This window comes from Nicotiana attenuata, unplaced genomic scaffold (assembly GCF_001879085.1).
Source record: "Nicotiana attenuata strain UT unplaced genomic scaffold, NIATTr2, whole genome shotgun sequence".
In the NCBI taxonomy this organism is placed as follows: domain Eukaryota; kingdom Viridiplantae; phylum Streptophyta; class Magnoliopsida; order Solanales; family Solanaceae; genus Nicotiana; species Nicotiana attenuata.
In genome coordinates this window covers 994,623-1,007,981 of record NW_017670322.1, presented here as the reverse complement: position 1 = coordinate 1,007,981, position 13,359 = coordinate 994,623, and the positions used below count along the sequence as shown (strand labels likewise).

The window sequence follows — 13,359 nt, the reverse complement described above, 5'->3', positions numbered from 1 at the left end:
ACTTGGCCCTATATAGGCAGACGGAATACAGCTTTTGAAGTGGCCCAGCCTTGGGCTTCTTGTTAAGACGCCAGGCCCAATTATCATTTGGACATAAGGGCCTGGTTGTTTGGCCTCATTACTGATCATCATCAGTTTGTAAAGCGAACATGTCATTTATTTAATTAATCTGATCCACCTGGACCTTAAGCAACGGTTAATTCAAAATTACACCTGAATTGCCAACTACAAATGGACTCCTATGAGTTGCAATTTAAACAAGTATGCCACGAACCAAGTGAATTAGTACATTATAACACAGGAGACTAAACTTATAAGTTCAAATCAAACCAATACATGAACTGGCGTGAGAATCTAATACATGAGTTATTGGCAGAACATATTCATGCAATTCTAAAAACTAATACTATGTGAAAACACATTTACACAACTCTAAAAGGTTCCATAATCTAATCAATTGCAAAGCTATATTGAACTAATATAGTGGCAGAATATTCATGCAATTAGAAGGTCCAGCAGTCTAAGTAATTACAAAACCCATATATTGTGCAAATAAGCAAAACTACTCTATGCTTTTCAATAACAAACCAGGAGGCTTCAGAGATCAAACGTAACACTATTTCATTATTTCATTTACTTCAGCATTCCTACATTGAATCTTCACAAATTGTATGAAGCCAAATGAGTACCTGGAAAGGGAACAAATGCAGAATCTGAGAGTCAGCGAGGCAATCAGCAGTATGCAGCAGCAATAACGAGTAAGTAATCACACAGCAGCCCAGAAATAGATCCAATAGTGGAAGGAAAACTCTAAACTAAACAGGAATCAGCAGATCAACTAGAAGACAACTTGTATAAACTCAAATAAGCTTGAGATTAAACCCAGCAAACTCCAGAAAGCCTTCAGGAATTAAGAGCACCTACACTAACTTGTATAAATCCTAAATTGACTTATAATGGAGCCCAGAACACTAGTGATTCCATTTAACTAGCTGAAACTTCAATGTAATAGTATATTTTTGGATTTTCTATTGTATTTTTTGTATGTTTTTTTGGATTTTTTGCAGGAATTCAGATCTAGAAGAGGAGTTTGTGATCTGAAATTTGAATTTCAGATCTGGAACTTGAAGGATATTTTAGGGGGAATTTTTAGGCTTCCAAACTTCAGAAACTTTTTGGGGGAAATGTGATGGCTCCCCAAACTTGTAAAAGAAGGCATTAGAGGTGACTTTTATAGGCAAACTTCAGGGGGAAGCTTCTTGATTTCCCTCATACTTTTCCCCCCTTTTCTATTTCAGATTTTACCCAAATGGTCCTTTAGTTTCTGACTTGTGTTTCAAGTTACACCCTAAGTTCCTGAAACTATAGTTAAAGCCTTATTCTAGAATAACCTAGGGTGTTCCAACAGCATTTCTGTTCTACTCTAAGTACCTAATTACCCTTGAACTAATCCTAAAATTACTAATCTAGTCAAACCCTAACATCCAACCCTGCTAATTGGTCAAAGATGAACTATGGTTAAGCAAAAACCTGCCCTACTCAGCTATAACCAAACAACTCTTGACTACCAAGTAAAATTAAATCTTAGACTAACAATTACTGACTCAAGTCAAATTAATATCACTAAGCACGAACTGTTTAATTGAAATCAAACCAATTCAATAAAATCAAATAGGGCAGAACTCATAGAATTAACAGAACCCTAAAACTTTAAATAATTTGGCCGTGAAAACAATTAATCACAATTCGAGCGCAAACTATGAACAATCAAAACACATCAGAGTGACAAACTATTTAGCTAACTTTTATTCAAAAATCAAAATAACAACACGACAATGAATACCAAGGCAGTAAAAGAAACAGAGAAGAAACAATAAAACAAAGAGGAAAGGAAAGGAAACAAACCACAACAAAGAATGGAATAGATACAGGAACTCACCAATCAGACTCAGACTTAGGAGAAAAAAAAAATCTAGCGTGCTTAGGTTCCCAATTGGACTTCAATGCTGGGACCTCGGATTCAACATTCAAAAGGGCTCGTAGGGCTTTCGAAGGATGAGAATGATGGGTTCATGATGAGGGAGGTCTGGAGGCTTTGGGGTGTGAGTTTGGTAGGATTTGGGGCGGCGGCGCCACCAGAGCCCAAAGGCGGCGACTAGGGTTAGGGAATTTGGGGTGTTTCAACGGGTTTTGAGGGGGAATACTGATGACTTGACGATGGGGGAGGTGAAGACGGAGCCTTAGTGTGATTTTGGACGCTGTTTGACAGATTAGGGTTTTGCGGTCGAGATTTCGATCTAAGATTCGAAAGGATTGGGGATGATTCGAAGGGAGTCGAATGTATATTTGGAAAGAGGGGGACGAGGGGAGTTTAGGGTGTAACTTTGGGGGTGTTTGGTGGCCGGCCACCGCCGTGAGGCGATTTCTGGCGGCGGCGGAAGGCGGAGCCGGTGAAGACAATAGGTACGAGAAAGAAAGAATTTTTATGGTTTTTTTTCTTAATTTCGGACACTTTTATGTATTATCGAAAATCAATTAGGGTCGTCGGATGCGAGCAAATGAACGGCCAAGATTAATTGACTATGAAACGACGTCGTTTCAATAGTGCAAGGGGCAGGCCGGATCTGGAGTATTGGGCTGTGGACTGGGGGGTTGGTGTGGTCCGGTTCTGGACTGGAATGTGTTTGGGCTGGGCAAAAAATAATTGAATTGGCCCATGTCAAGTCTTCAGCCCTTTTTCTTTAATAATTTTCTTTCTTTTTTTTTCTCTTTTTACTTCTTTTGTTTATTTTCATTTTGTATGCAAAAATTAAAATGAAACCTAATTTATTTCCAAAATTAAGCTAATTAATTCCTAAAATTGTTTAAAAAAAATCTATTTCATGACAAATTCAATAACTAACAATTAAAATGCAAAAGTGGACTATTTTTGTTATTTTCTTTATATTTTGTTCTAAAAACAAATTAACCACTAATTAACCCTAAAATATGAAATTAGATCCTAAATGCGAATGTAAAGCATATTTTTTGATATTTTCATATGAATTAAAATGCACAAATAAACGCAAACAATTAACAAAAAATGCCACAAAAATCCATAAAATTGCAAATAATGAAAGACGTTGTTTTGTTTTGAATTTATGGGAGTAATTCATATAGGGAAAAATCACGTGCTCACATGGGTAATCAGTATCAATCATCAAAATTAAATAAACTTCACTTACCTCTTCAATTGTAGTGAAAAGTCTTCCAAAAATTGCCTCCAACCGATCTCCACAACTCCAAATAACTTAAAAAAATGACCAAATCCTTCGAAATATAAGGTTTGCCCAGTGATTCCGCATTTGTGGTCACTTAACCGCATCTGTTCTCAGCTCATCGCATTTGCGATTACCTTCTCAGCGCTGACCTTCCACTTTTGCGGCTCAACATGCGCTTCTGCTTTTGTTGACAATTCACCGCACCTGCGGTCCCTGCTCGACCATCCCAAATCCGCTTATGCGAAGGAATCTCCGCTTCTGCGCTTGCGCATCAGCACTCCCTTGTCAGCACTTGCGGATCCAACCTTCCCCAGCCAATCAACACATTTGCGGTCAATCAGCCGCTTCTGCAGCCTCGCACCTACGACCTAACCATCGCAGGTGCGGAAGCGCCAGAACTTAGGAAACTTTAGCAATGCAACCAAGTCTCAAAATGGTCCGCAATTAATCTGAAATGCACCCGGGGCCCCAGAGACCCCATCCAATCACACCAACCAATCCCAAAACATAATATCGAACCTGACCGAGACCTCAAATCACCCAAAACAATATCAAAACTACGAATCACACCCCAATACAAGCCTAAGGAACTAATAAACTTTTAACTTTCAAATATCGTGCCGAACCATATCAAATCAACCGGTAATGATTTCAAATTTTGTATGCAAGTCCCAAATAACATAACAGATTTATTCCAACTCCCGGAACTATAATCTGATCCCGATATCAACAAAGTTAACCCTCGGTCAAACGTATCAACCTTCAACCTTCCAACCTTTGCTAATCTACGCCAAAATGACCTAGGAACTTTCAAATTCAAATCCGGACATACACCAAAGTGTAAAATTACCATTCCAACCAAATGTAATACATAAAATATCAAACTTGGTCAAATCTTCAAACTTAAAACTTCTAAAATAAGAATCTTTCTTCCAGATCCATCCCGAACCACTCGAAAATCGAAACCGACCATACACGCAAGTCATAATACATCATATGAAGCTATTCAAGGTCCCGAACCACCAAACACAAATGCAAATGATCAAAACGACCTGTCAGGTATATATATACATATATACATATATATATATATATATATATATATATATATATATATATATATATATATATATATATATATATATATATATGTTCTAGGTTTTTCTTCTGATCTCCATATTGGTTCCCTCTTAAATCTTCCTCTCTTGTTTTCTCTGTAATTATTTATTCTCTTTCTTATTTTAGTTATCTTTTATTTCTTACCCATTGAAATCTTTTTATTAAACCTAATCCTTATAGAGAACAAAGTTAAATCGAGTGAAACTTGTTTATGTAATATAGAATTAGAGAACATAGTTGCTGGCCGATTGGTTTCTTGTTTGTAGAATATGGCTTTGTGTAATCTTATTTGTATAATATAAGATGATTTTAGAAATGCAACACTATATTCCTTCATTTATTTTTTTTCTTGCAAAGTGAATGCAAGCAAGGGCTTATTCAACTGTAATCTAGCAAAAAACACAATCACAATTAAAATTATAAATAACACATTGCATTAGATCATATTTTTGCCAAAATACCTATAATTTATCAGTCATCCGAGAGTAATATAACATGAGTAAGCTACACAAAAATTTAGTGCAAATCATAAGTTAATATAGTCACACATACACACCCAATGAGGGTTATTAATATATATACAAAAATATAGTTGAGGAGAATTTTTAGGACACAAGATAGTTTAAGTTGGTAACTAAAAAAGAAGTTTAAGTGGGTTTTAGGATGAGTTAAATATCCATGTATAGTGCCACATGTCAAAGTTTTTGTAAATATGAGTGTGGACCAGACGGACCTCTAAGAATTAACGAAAGATTTTTTTTAACATATAGTAGAATAAAATTTAGGAGGTTTTCGGGACATCTAACAATTTAGCATATTCACCCAAAATTAAATGATTAATGCTTAATTAGCATAGAATAATTGCAAAATTCTTCATTACTCAACTCGTACCAGGGACAAGATCCCTTCTTCTCCCGATAAAACATTCAAAAATCTTCTTTTTCATTTTCATGAGTATAAACAAAGTGAATGCAGTACGTTTTTTCTTATTTTTTGATCTCATTATTGATTGCATTTGACTTCTAATAATTTCAACAATGTAAAGAAGAGCAAGCATGCAACACATCAATTGTCTTAATACATAATATTGGTTACAAATTACTATTGAGATGGTTCTTTGACAGGCTTCCCTTTCTCCCTTAGCTTGGCTATGGATTCTTTCATCGCCTCCTTTCTTCTCTTGCTAGCTAATACTTTAGCCATGACACCACTCATATTTGGGTCCTTTTTCTCCTCTGATGTGGGTGGGGGTGGTGGAGGCCTTCTTGCTGCAGCATTTGCATTGTTGTTACCTGCATTTAGCGCAACTCCGGCCAAGCCCAACGCAAGACTCCTGCGAGAGAGAAGAGTTGTATCCAATTTTTTATCATGAAAAGCCAAAGGGATGCTTTTCTTGGTTGATATTGGGGCCAATGTCGTAGCTGCTGCAATTGGAGACAATGACTGAGCCATAACTTTGCTTGGACTGTTTGCTCTCTAAATGAATTGATATATTTCTACAAGTCAAGAAGACGAAATGTTCTTCTGTGGTCTTAGTGCGTTAGGATAATCAAGCAATTGGGATTCGAATTTTTATTGGTTGGTTCTTGATAAGTTGTTGTTTTAGTGGGACCCTTCTTTCCGGGAGAAATTCAAAAATAGTCAGATTTACAAGTGGTAATTAAAAAAAAAATTTTTACACCCTATAGAAAACCTTAGTACCCTATTTATTTTAAATAAATACCATTTTAAAATATTAAATCCTATAGATACCTTTTATACTTTATAGCCAAATATCTAATTATAGTTACATCCTACATTTAAGGCACCATATATGCTAAATAATATTTTTCTCTCTCCTTTTTAGTCTTTTTTCTCACATAACCACCGTAAAATTGACGAACCACGTTCTCTCTCTCTTTTTGCATACACTTTACTCTTTCTCCCTCAACCCACGATTCATACCTCTTCTCCCACCCAAATTCTCTAGTTCTCCTCCATTATCACTCCATTACAATCGCTTAGGGTAAGTTTAATTCGTTGATTTTGATAGACGAAGAGCAATTTGTTCAACTGTAGCGGCTCGATTCTGCATGGCAGTGGTCGTCGAAGTAGGGTTCACAGTTTTTGCGTAATTCATGGCTTCGTTTGTGGGATTTGAGGGTTGGGGATTGTTTGTAGTTGTTGTAGGAGGTTGGGCAGATGTGTTAGGGGGCTGACCAGCTGGAATTAATAGCTGGCCGCCGGCCGACGAAGCCATAAGGCTGTTTCTCTCTCTAGATCGCCCAAATCGCCTATTTGTATTCAGTTGTATTCGAATGTATATTTCAGCTGTATTCACATGTATTCAGCAGCATTCATTTATATATTTTAGATGTATTAAAAAGTTATACGTATTCTCTTGTATTCAGTTTATTCAGTTGTATTTAACTATTTTATTCAGCAGTAGTTAGTTGTATTCAAGTGTTTTATACAACTGTATTCAGTTGTATTCAGTTGTAGTTAGTTATATTCAACTATTTTATTCAGCAGAAGTTAATTGTATTTTGTTGCATTCAAGAGTTTTATTCAGCTGTATTCAGTTGTATTCAAGTGTTTTATTCAGATGAATTAAGTTGTATTTTGTTGTATTCAACTGTATACAGTTCTACTCAACTGTATTATTCATATGTATTTCTCTTTATTCATCTATAATCTTTATTATGTATCTTTCAAATACAGATTAATGAGGGATCGTTTTAGTTCGTTGAGTTAATTTAGGAGAATATCATGTGATTTGATTTCCTTCCGTTTTTAACCAGTTTAACCTTCCAGATTTTGCGCAGATACGTTACTGTATTTAACGTTAATGCCGCTTGAATACAGCTAAATACATGTCAAACTTAGCTGGAATTCCACTTTTTACGCCTATTTTTTTGGTTGTATTAATGAATACAACAGCTTAAATACATGAAATACATTGTATAAAAACATAAAAGGTATCTATAACACGTAATATAGCAAAGGGTATCTATAAATGGCTAATTAGACCTAAAAGATTGTGCTTTATGAAAAATTCTCATTAAAAAATAGCCATAGTTTCATAAGTAATCGGAATTTAGCCACTTTTCATGTAAAAGATAAATTTGAACAAAAACATTGTTCAAAATCTGAAAAATATTCCAGCATAATATGTCGGAGTTCGAATTTTTTACATGCGAACATCTAGCATAATATGCTGGAAATTTATAATATATTGGAGTTCCAACATAATATGCTCAAAGTCCATACACAGGTGCTCCAATTTCTAGTATATTATGCTGGAACTTTCCGTATGTTGGAGTTCCAACATAATATACTTGAAGTTCATACACATGTGTTCCAATCTCCTGTATATTATGCTGGAACTTTTCATGTTACAACAAAATAGTTGCTATTTTTTGAATAACTTTGCAAATGATAACTATTTTTCAATTACCGATCCGAAAAATAACTAGCCCATCATATTTTGACTTCTTTCTGTCTATCCGATATCTGAATGCAATACGTTTACAATCGACCCACGGCCCAACTTGAGGCAAGACGAAACGAGTCCGCATTTGAATGGATTGTCTATTATACCCTTATATATATGTTCTGTCACGTGGACAAATTAGTAATTGTGAATAAACATTCAGAAGCTGCTCTCTAGCCCTGCTCCTCCGTCTCTCACTCAATTTCTTTCTCCTCTGTTGGTCTTGCCTGTTTTCCTCTCAAAGTTTCTCCATCTAGCTCCTGCTTGGGCTCGATGTGTGTGTTGTACTTCTCAATTCTGGTGAGTATTTTTGCTCCATCCCGATTGTTGCTAATGGAATTTTGCTGGTTTCTGTTTTTAATCCAATGTTTGTCAGTAATTGCATCTGTTTTTAACACATGCATGTTTGGAAATAGATACCCAATTGCATGATTTTGAGGATAAAAATCAGATTTTTTTTTTTAAATCAAACTTTAACTCCTTTTTGCCGGATGCTCTCTTCTTTTTTCTCTTTGTTGATGGTCAAATGGTGTGTTTTCTAAACTGCCTATCAAGTGTGCGAGTTGCTATTTTTTGGTTTTTTGGTCTTGCAAAGCAATCAAAAAGTAGGAGCTATAACTTGCACGATTCAAGTTATTTAATTTGCTTAGGTATCAGAAAGAAACAGTAAGTTTGATGTAATAGCTATAGACACAACTGTCATCTGGTATTTGATCGTCCACTTGAAAGAAGTCTGTCTGGTTTGCCAATCTTGTTCAAGGTGTTTGATGGTATGCCTGAAACAGTAGAATACCAATTTTTTCCAGGTGTTCTATGATATACTCATCTATCATTCAGGAAATATAAGGTACATTATTACTTAAAATGGACAGTATTGTTAGCCTATTTATCTTGTGTTTCATTTTTGTCTTTTAGTTGGAAGCCCCAACCCTTTAAATCCTGATACCACAACAAGAGAATTTGAAATCAAAACTTAATAGCATAATAAGAGAATTTGGAATCAACTAATGAGGTATCGATTCTTTGAATTACATTTGAAGTTAATAAAAATGTAATATAAATCTATATTTTCACGAATTATTGTCTCTGTGTATATGTGTATAGAATTTGAAGGATTATATATATGAAGCAACTATGATAGCAAATATTTTGGGAAACCAAGCAATCCTTCCGAGCCCTCTGTCATCTTCATATATCACTTAAGGCCGGCCCTGAACATGTGTGATTTACTTACACGGTTTCTATTAGGATTTAGCCAATCATCTCATGACACTTGCATTAGTTAGTGGATCACATTTTTATTTTCCCACTAATAAGAGGCGTGTATGTTATGGAAATTTGTTTTGAGAGATATAAATTTCAGGTTCATGTCTAAGAGCAGTTGATCAAGAAGAAGAAAAGGAACCTAAACTTTTTGAACCTGCAATACCTGTCAGAATACCTGTCATTGAAGAAATAGATGAAGCAAAAATGAGAACAAAACTGAGGTCCTCAACTATATCGAAGTTCTTTTCTCTGCTGTTGGTAATACTCATGATTGCTTTTGTTGTATCAATTACTGATTCTCCATTAGCTGAGGTAAATGAGGCTAGCTCAGAAAACGATCTCGAACAAGGACAGTATGACTTGGAGACTGAACAAGTTTCTTTAGTTCTCCTAGCAGAGGGGAATGAATATTCTGATAGTTCAGGAAGGGATCTAGACCAAGGGCGTCTTATAGCTTCATATCTTCAGCTTGAGTTGGCTGAAACCACTATCAGTTTTGATTCTGTACTTGAGTCAGTGAACCACATTAATACTGAAAGCTTAAGCTTTGTGAAAGACGATTCTGCTTTTGAAGATGCCCAACCTTTGGAAACGCTGCAGAGATCTCCGATTAATAGAAATGGAGGTAATGTTGGAGCATTCCATATCCTGGGAATTTCCTCATCCTCAGTTGTCCTGGGTTTGCTAGCTGCTACAGTTCTCCAGCTCTATCTAAAGAGAAAAAGTTATAAGATCACTCTTCATCCAATAGATAAAGTCTCAAGTAAGAAAATTGTCGATGAACTTCAAATTCACCTGCATCTGCCTGTGCTTATTATCACGTTGATAGTTGATAGAATATTATATGTAAATATACTATTCAAATCATATAGTAAATGCACCCTATTATCATACTTGCAATAACTCCTAGTATTCTTTGTCCAAGGTCGGACTCTTGTCAGGCTCCCCAATAATTGTTCCTCCTAATGTGACAGAACATAATGTTGTCAAAGAGAAAGAATATTCCTCTCAAAACTGGCCAACAGAGGCTGATGTCGCGGGAGAGTACTCTTGTACTTCAGAAATGAGTTGCAGCTTTCAGATGAGTTCATCTTATAGAGAGAAGTACCCCGAATCAGTAAATGATGAAGCTCAGAGCGTAGAGAAGAAACCTAGAAAGATTAATAGGAGAGAGTTCTTGGATGCATCTGATGAGTACTCGTTGGGTTCACATTCTTTATGGAAGTATCACTACATACGAGAGGGTTCCTAGCAAGCATGCAACTGGAAGGGAACAAGTCATCATCCCCGTAAGGCGCTCAAGCAGAATTAGAAGCCATGTCACTTCTTCAACGTTTAGATTCTGAAGATGTTTTGCTTGTTTGCTATAGCAGAACCAGAAGTCATGTGACAAGCAAACAACGCAAACAGCACAAGCAAACATCTTTTAGGCATAGTCATTCCTAACTAATACCTTCCGACGTAATTGAAGTGATTCAGATGTAGTGATTTGTGTTCTTTTTATGTTTTACTTAGCTGATGTCTTGATAGTGCAACTTTCTACATGCTGTTTCTGTAAGTTGAGAATTTCCAGTGATTTGTGCACAACCCTTTCTACATGCTGTCTCTGTGAGTTGAGGGTTTTCAGGTGGTTGATGCATAACACTTTCTACATGCTGTCGCTGTGAGTTGAAGATTTCCGGTGGTTTGTGTGTTTAACCAGAAAATAAGAAATTCGGGTCAAAGCGTATCTTTTAGAAGAACTCGGGTTACTGATAATCAAATTTAAAGTAAGTAAGAAGAATTGAGATGATTGATAGCTGACTAAAAAGAAAGCAAAGTAAATCAGTGTATTCCAATAATATTGTGTGTCTTTACAAATGTTATATCTCCCCTTTTATAGCTATTTCTCAATAATACGTTTCCTTTCCTCTCATGATAGAGCTATTATGAGCAATTAATGACATTTAATATAACGTTATAATTGGTAATCGTAACTGTTTCGTGAAGATTCCATAACGTTTTCCAACATTGATGCTCATTAATTATGGATAATACATATTTGTACTTTTTGCTATCTAGGTTCATTCCTCCAATGTCTTTTCGTATTACTAAGAGGCTCGAGTAACTGTTCCTCCCATGTTTTCTTGAATCTCTGCCCGTGCTTGTCAAAGCTCGTGCCTCTTCAGCTATCCTTTGCCAGCTATCACTCTTTTATTGATCCACGTGTCTTGGTATATCATCACATAATTAATTCAATATATTAACTTGATTTTTCCAATACAGATAGTCCCCCACTTGCCATTTATTCAATCAATTGAATATTTGGGGAGTGGATCTCATTAAAGCGGAAATTTTTGCCGCCATTATACCTTCTTCAGAACTGACGCTTTATATGTCACTTTCATTTAATGCTCGTGACACGTGGCGTCCTTTAATTGAGTCTGCAACTCTTCAGCATCTTTTAGGGCTTTTTTGTGGCTGCACCAACCACGAAGTGACAGTTTTCATTATGACTCCCCCATCATTACCTTTGTTGTTTGACGGTTGCTTCTGAGTATAAATATAACCTTTGTCTTGTCCTTCTCATAAAAGTTTCTTAACTTTGTATATTTATTCCTGTCTTCTTCCTTGTTCAGCCATGTCTTCTTCAAATCCTGATCCTCGTAAAGTTCTTATTGTAGATGAACTTCCTCTTGCTCCAACTAGAAGCAGAAGAGGAGGTAGGCTACGTAGCTTAGGCCCCATTAGAGGTACGCCTTTATCTTTACCTAGTTCCACTCCTCCTTCTTCTTCTAGAACCAGGAGTTCTCTTCCACACAGAGCTTATTCTAAAAGTAGAGATTCCAATGAACCAGTTCGTGAACCCTTAGTAGATGAAATTGTCCCCTCTGAACTTTCTTTTTATTCTAATAGGGAATCGATTAGAAATCAGGTTTCCTCTATGTCCTCTCTTGATTGTGCTGATGTCTATCCTTCTCAAATTACCGAAGGTTTAATCTCTGTCGTTCGTAGAGATTGCCATTGGAAATCTGACTTCCCCATCATAATTCCTAATGCAAATCAAAGAATCACATCCTATATGACTGGATTTTCTTTCGTGTATACATATCCTTTTACACTGAATTTTAAACCTCCCATTGACCCTGTTATCATCGAGTTCTGTCGTTTTTTCAATGTTTGTCTTGGACAAATTGGCCCCATTGTATGGAGGGTTGTTGCTTGCCTAAGGCATTTAGCTAGCTTGGCTAATTTGCCTTTTACCTTTTTTCATCTAATCCACCTCTACTCCCCTAAGTTATTCTGACATGGGATTTTTACTTTGGTAGCGAGGAGTAAGAGAGTTTTAGTCAGTCCTGAGGATGATAAGGATCGTGGCTGGTATGCCAGCTTTGTTGCTGCTCCTACTGTAGGGTTAGTAGGTGAAGAAAATACGCCATTCCCTGAAAAGTGGAATTTTGCACGTAAGTTTGTTTCTGCAACTTTCTCTTCTTCTTTTTTTTACTTGAAGGGGTTTGTTTTTCTCGTGACTGCCTAACTTTCTCTCTTTTTTTCAGCAACCATGTGAACTGTTGACGAGATTCCCAATTTCCGTGGTTGGGTAGAGAAATTATTGACTGTTGCTCCGATGGAAAGTAGATCTTGGAAAAACCTTTCTCACAGGTTTGGTTGGAAGGTTAAAACTCATGGTAAATTCTTTTCCCCTTTTCTCGTTTTTTTTGTTCATTCTTCACTTAGAATGTATTTGACCCTTCTTTTTATCAGGGTTTCCTATTCGTGGTGTAAGTGTCGATTCGATCACAGCTTCCAGACTTTCTTTGGCAAGGGCTCAAGAGATAATTCTGAGTTCTTCATCGAAAAGGAAAGCTGATAAACCCCAGGATTCTGAAGAGGAAGAGGAACGAGATGAAGGTTCCTTGATTAAAAGGCCGCGTGTTAGAAGGCGCTTTATTTCAGATGATGAAGTTACTCCTCGTTCTGTTCCCGTGACCGAGTCTGTTGAAGCCACCTTAGTGAGCTCAGAAGATGATACTCCTATGGCTGCTCGTGGCTCTGATGAACAACGTTTTTCTCATGGGTTTGATAGTGAAAGTTTTGATTTGGTGTCTGATGAAGTCCTCTTGCCTCCTTTCCCGCGTCTGTCCCCATGGACCATTCTCTGCTAGTTTTTACTGCTACTGCTTCTGCTCCACCTCAAGCTATTATGACTTCCTCTACAGTCCCCCGCTACTAATGTTTCTCGAACCGAGTTGGTCTTCAAGT

General features: G+C 36.6%; 2 protein-coding genes across 2 annotated transcripts; one reads left to right on the top strand and one right to left on the bottom strand.

Annotated features, from left to right (window-relative positions):
• Positions 1–5,304: 5,304 nt before the first annotated feature.
• On the bottom strand, positions 5,305–5,881 carry LOC109237842. Its single transcript, XM_019404230.1, has one exon. It carries the CDS (start codon positions 5,829–5,831, stop codon positions 5,481–5,483), a length of 351 nt encoding a protein of 116 aa, XP_019259775.1. The 5' UTR covers positions 5,832–5,881; the 3' UTR covers positions 5,305–5,480.
• Positions 5,882–8,010: 2,129 nt separating this feature from the next.
• LOC109237865 lies at positions 8,011–10,715 on the top strand. Its single transcript, XM_019404261.1, has 3 exons — positions 8,011–8,151; positions 9,215–9,880; positions 10,092–10,715. Exons 2-3 carry the CDS (start codon positions 9,322–9,324, stop codon positions 10,367–10,369), a joined length of 837 nt encoding a protein of 278 aa, XP_019259806.1. The 5' UTR covers positions 8,011–8,151; positions 9,215–9,321; the 3' UTR covers positions 10,370–10,715.
• Positions 10,716–13,359: the final 2,644 nt, after the last annotated feature.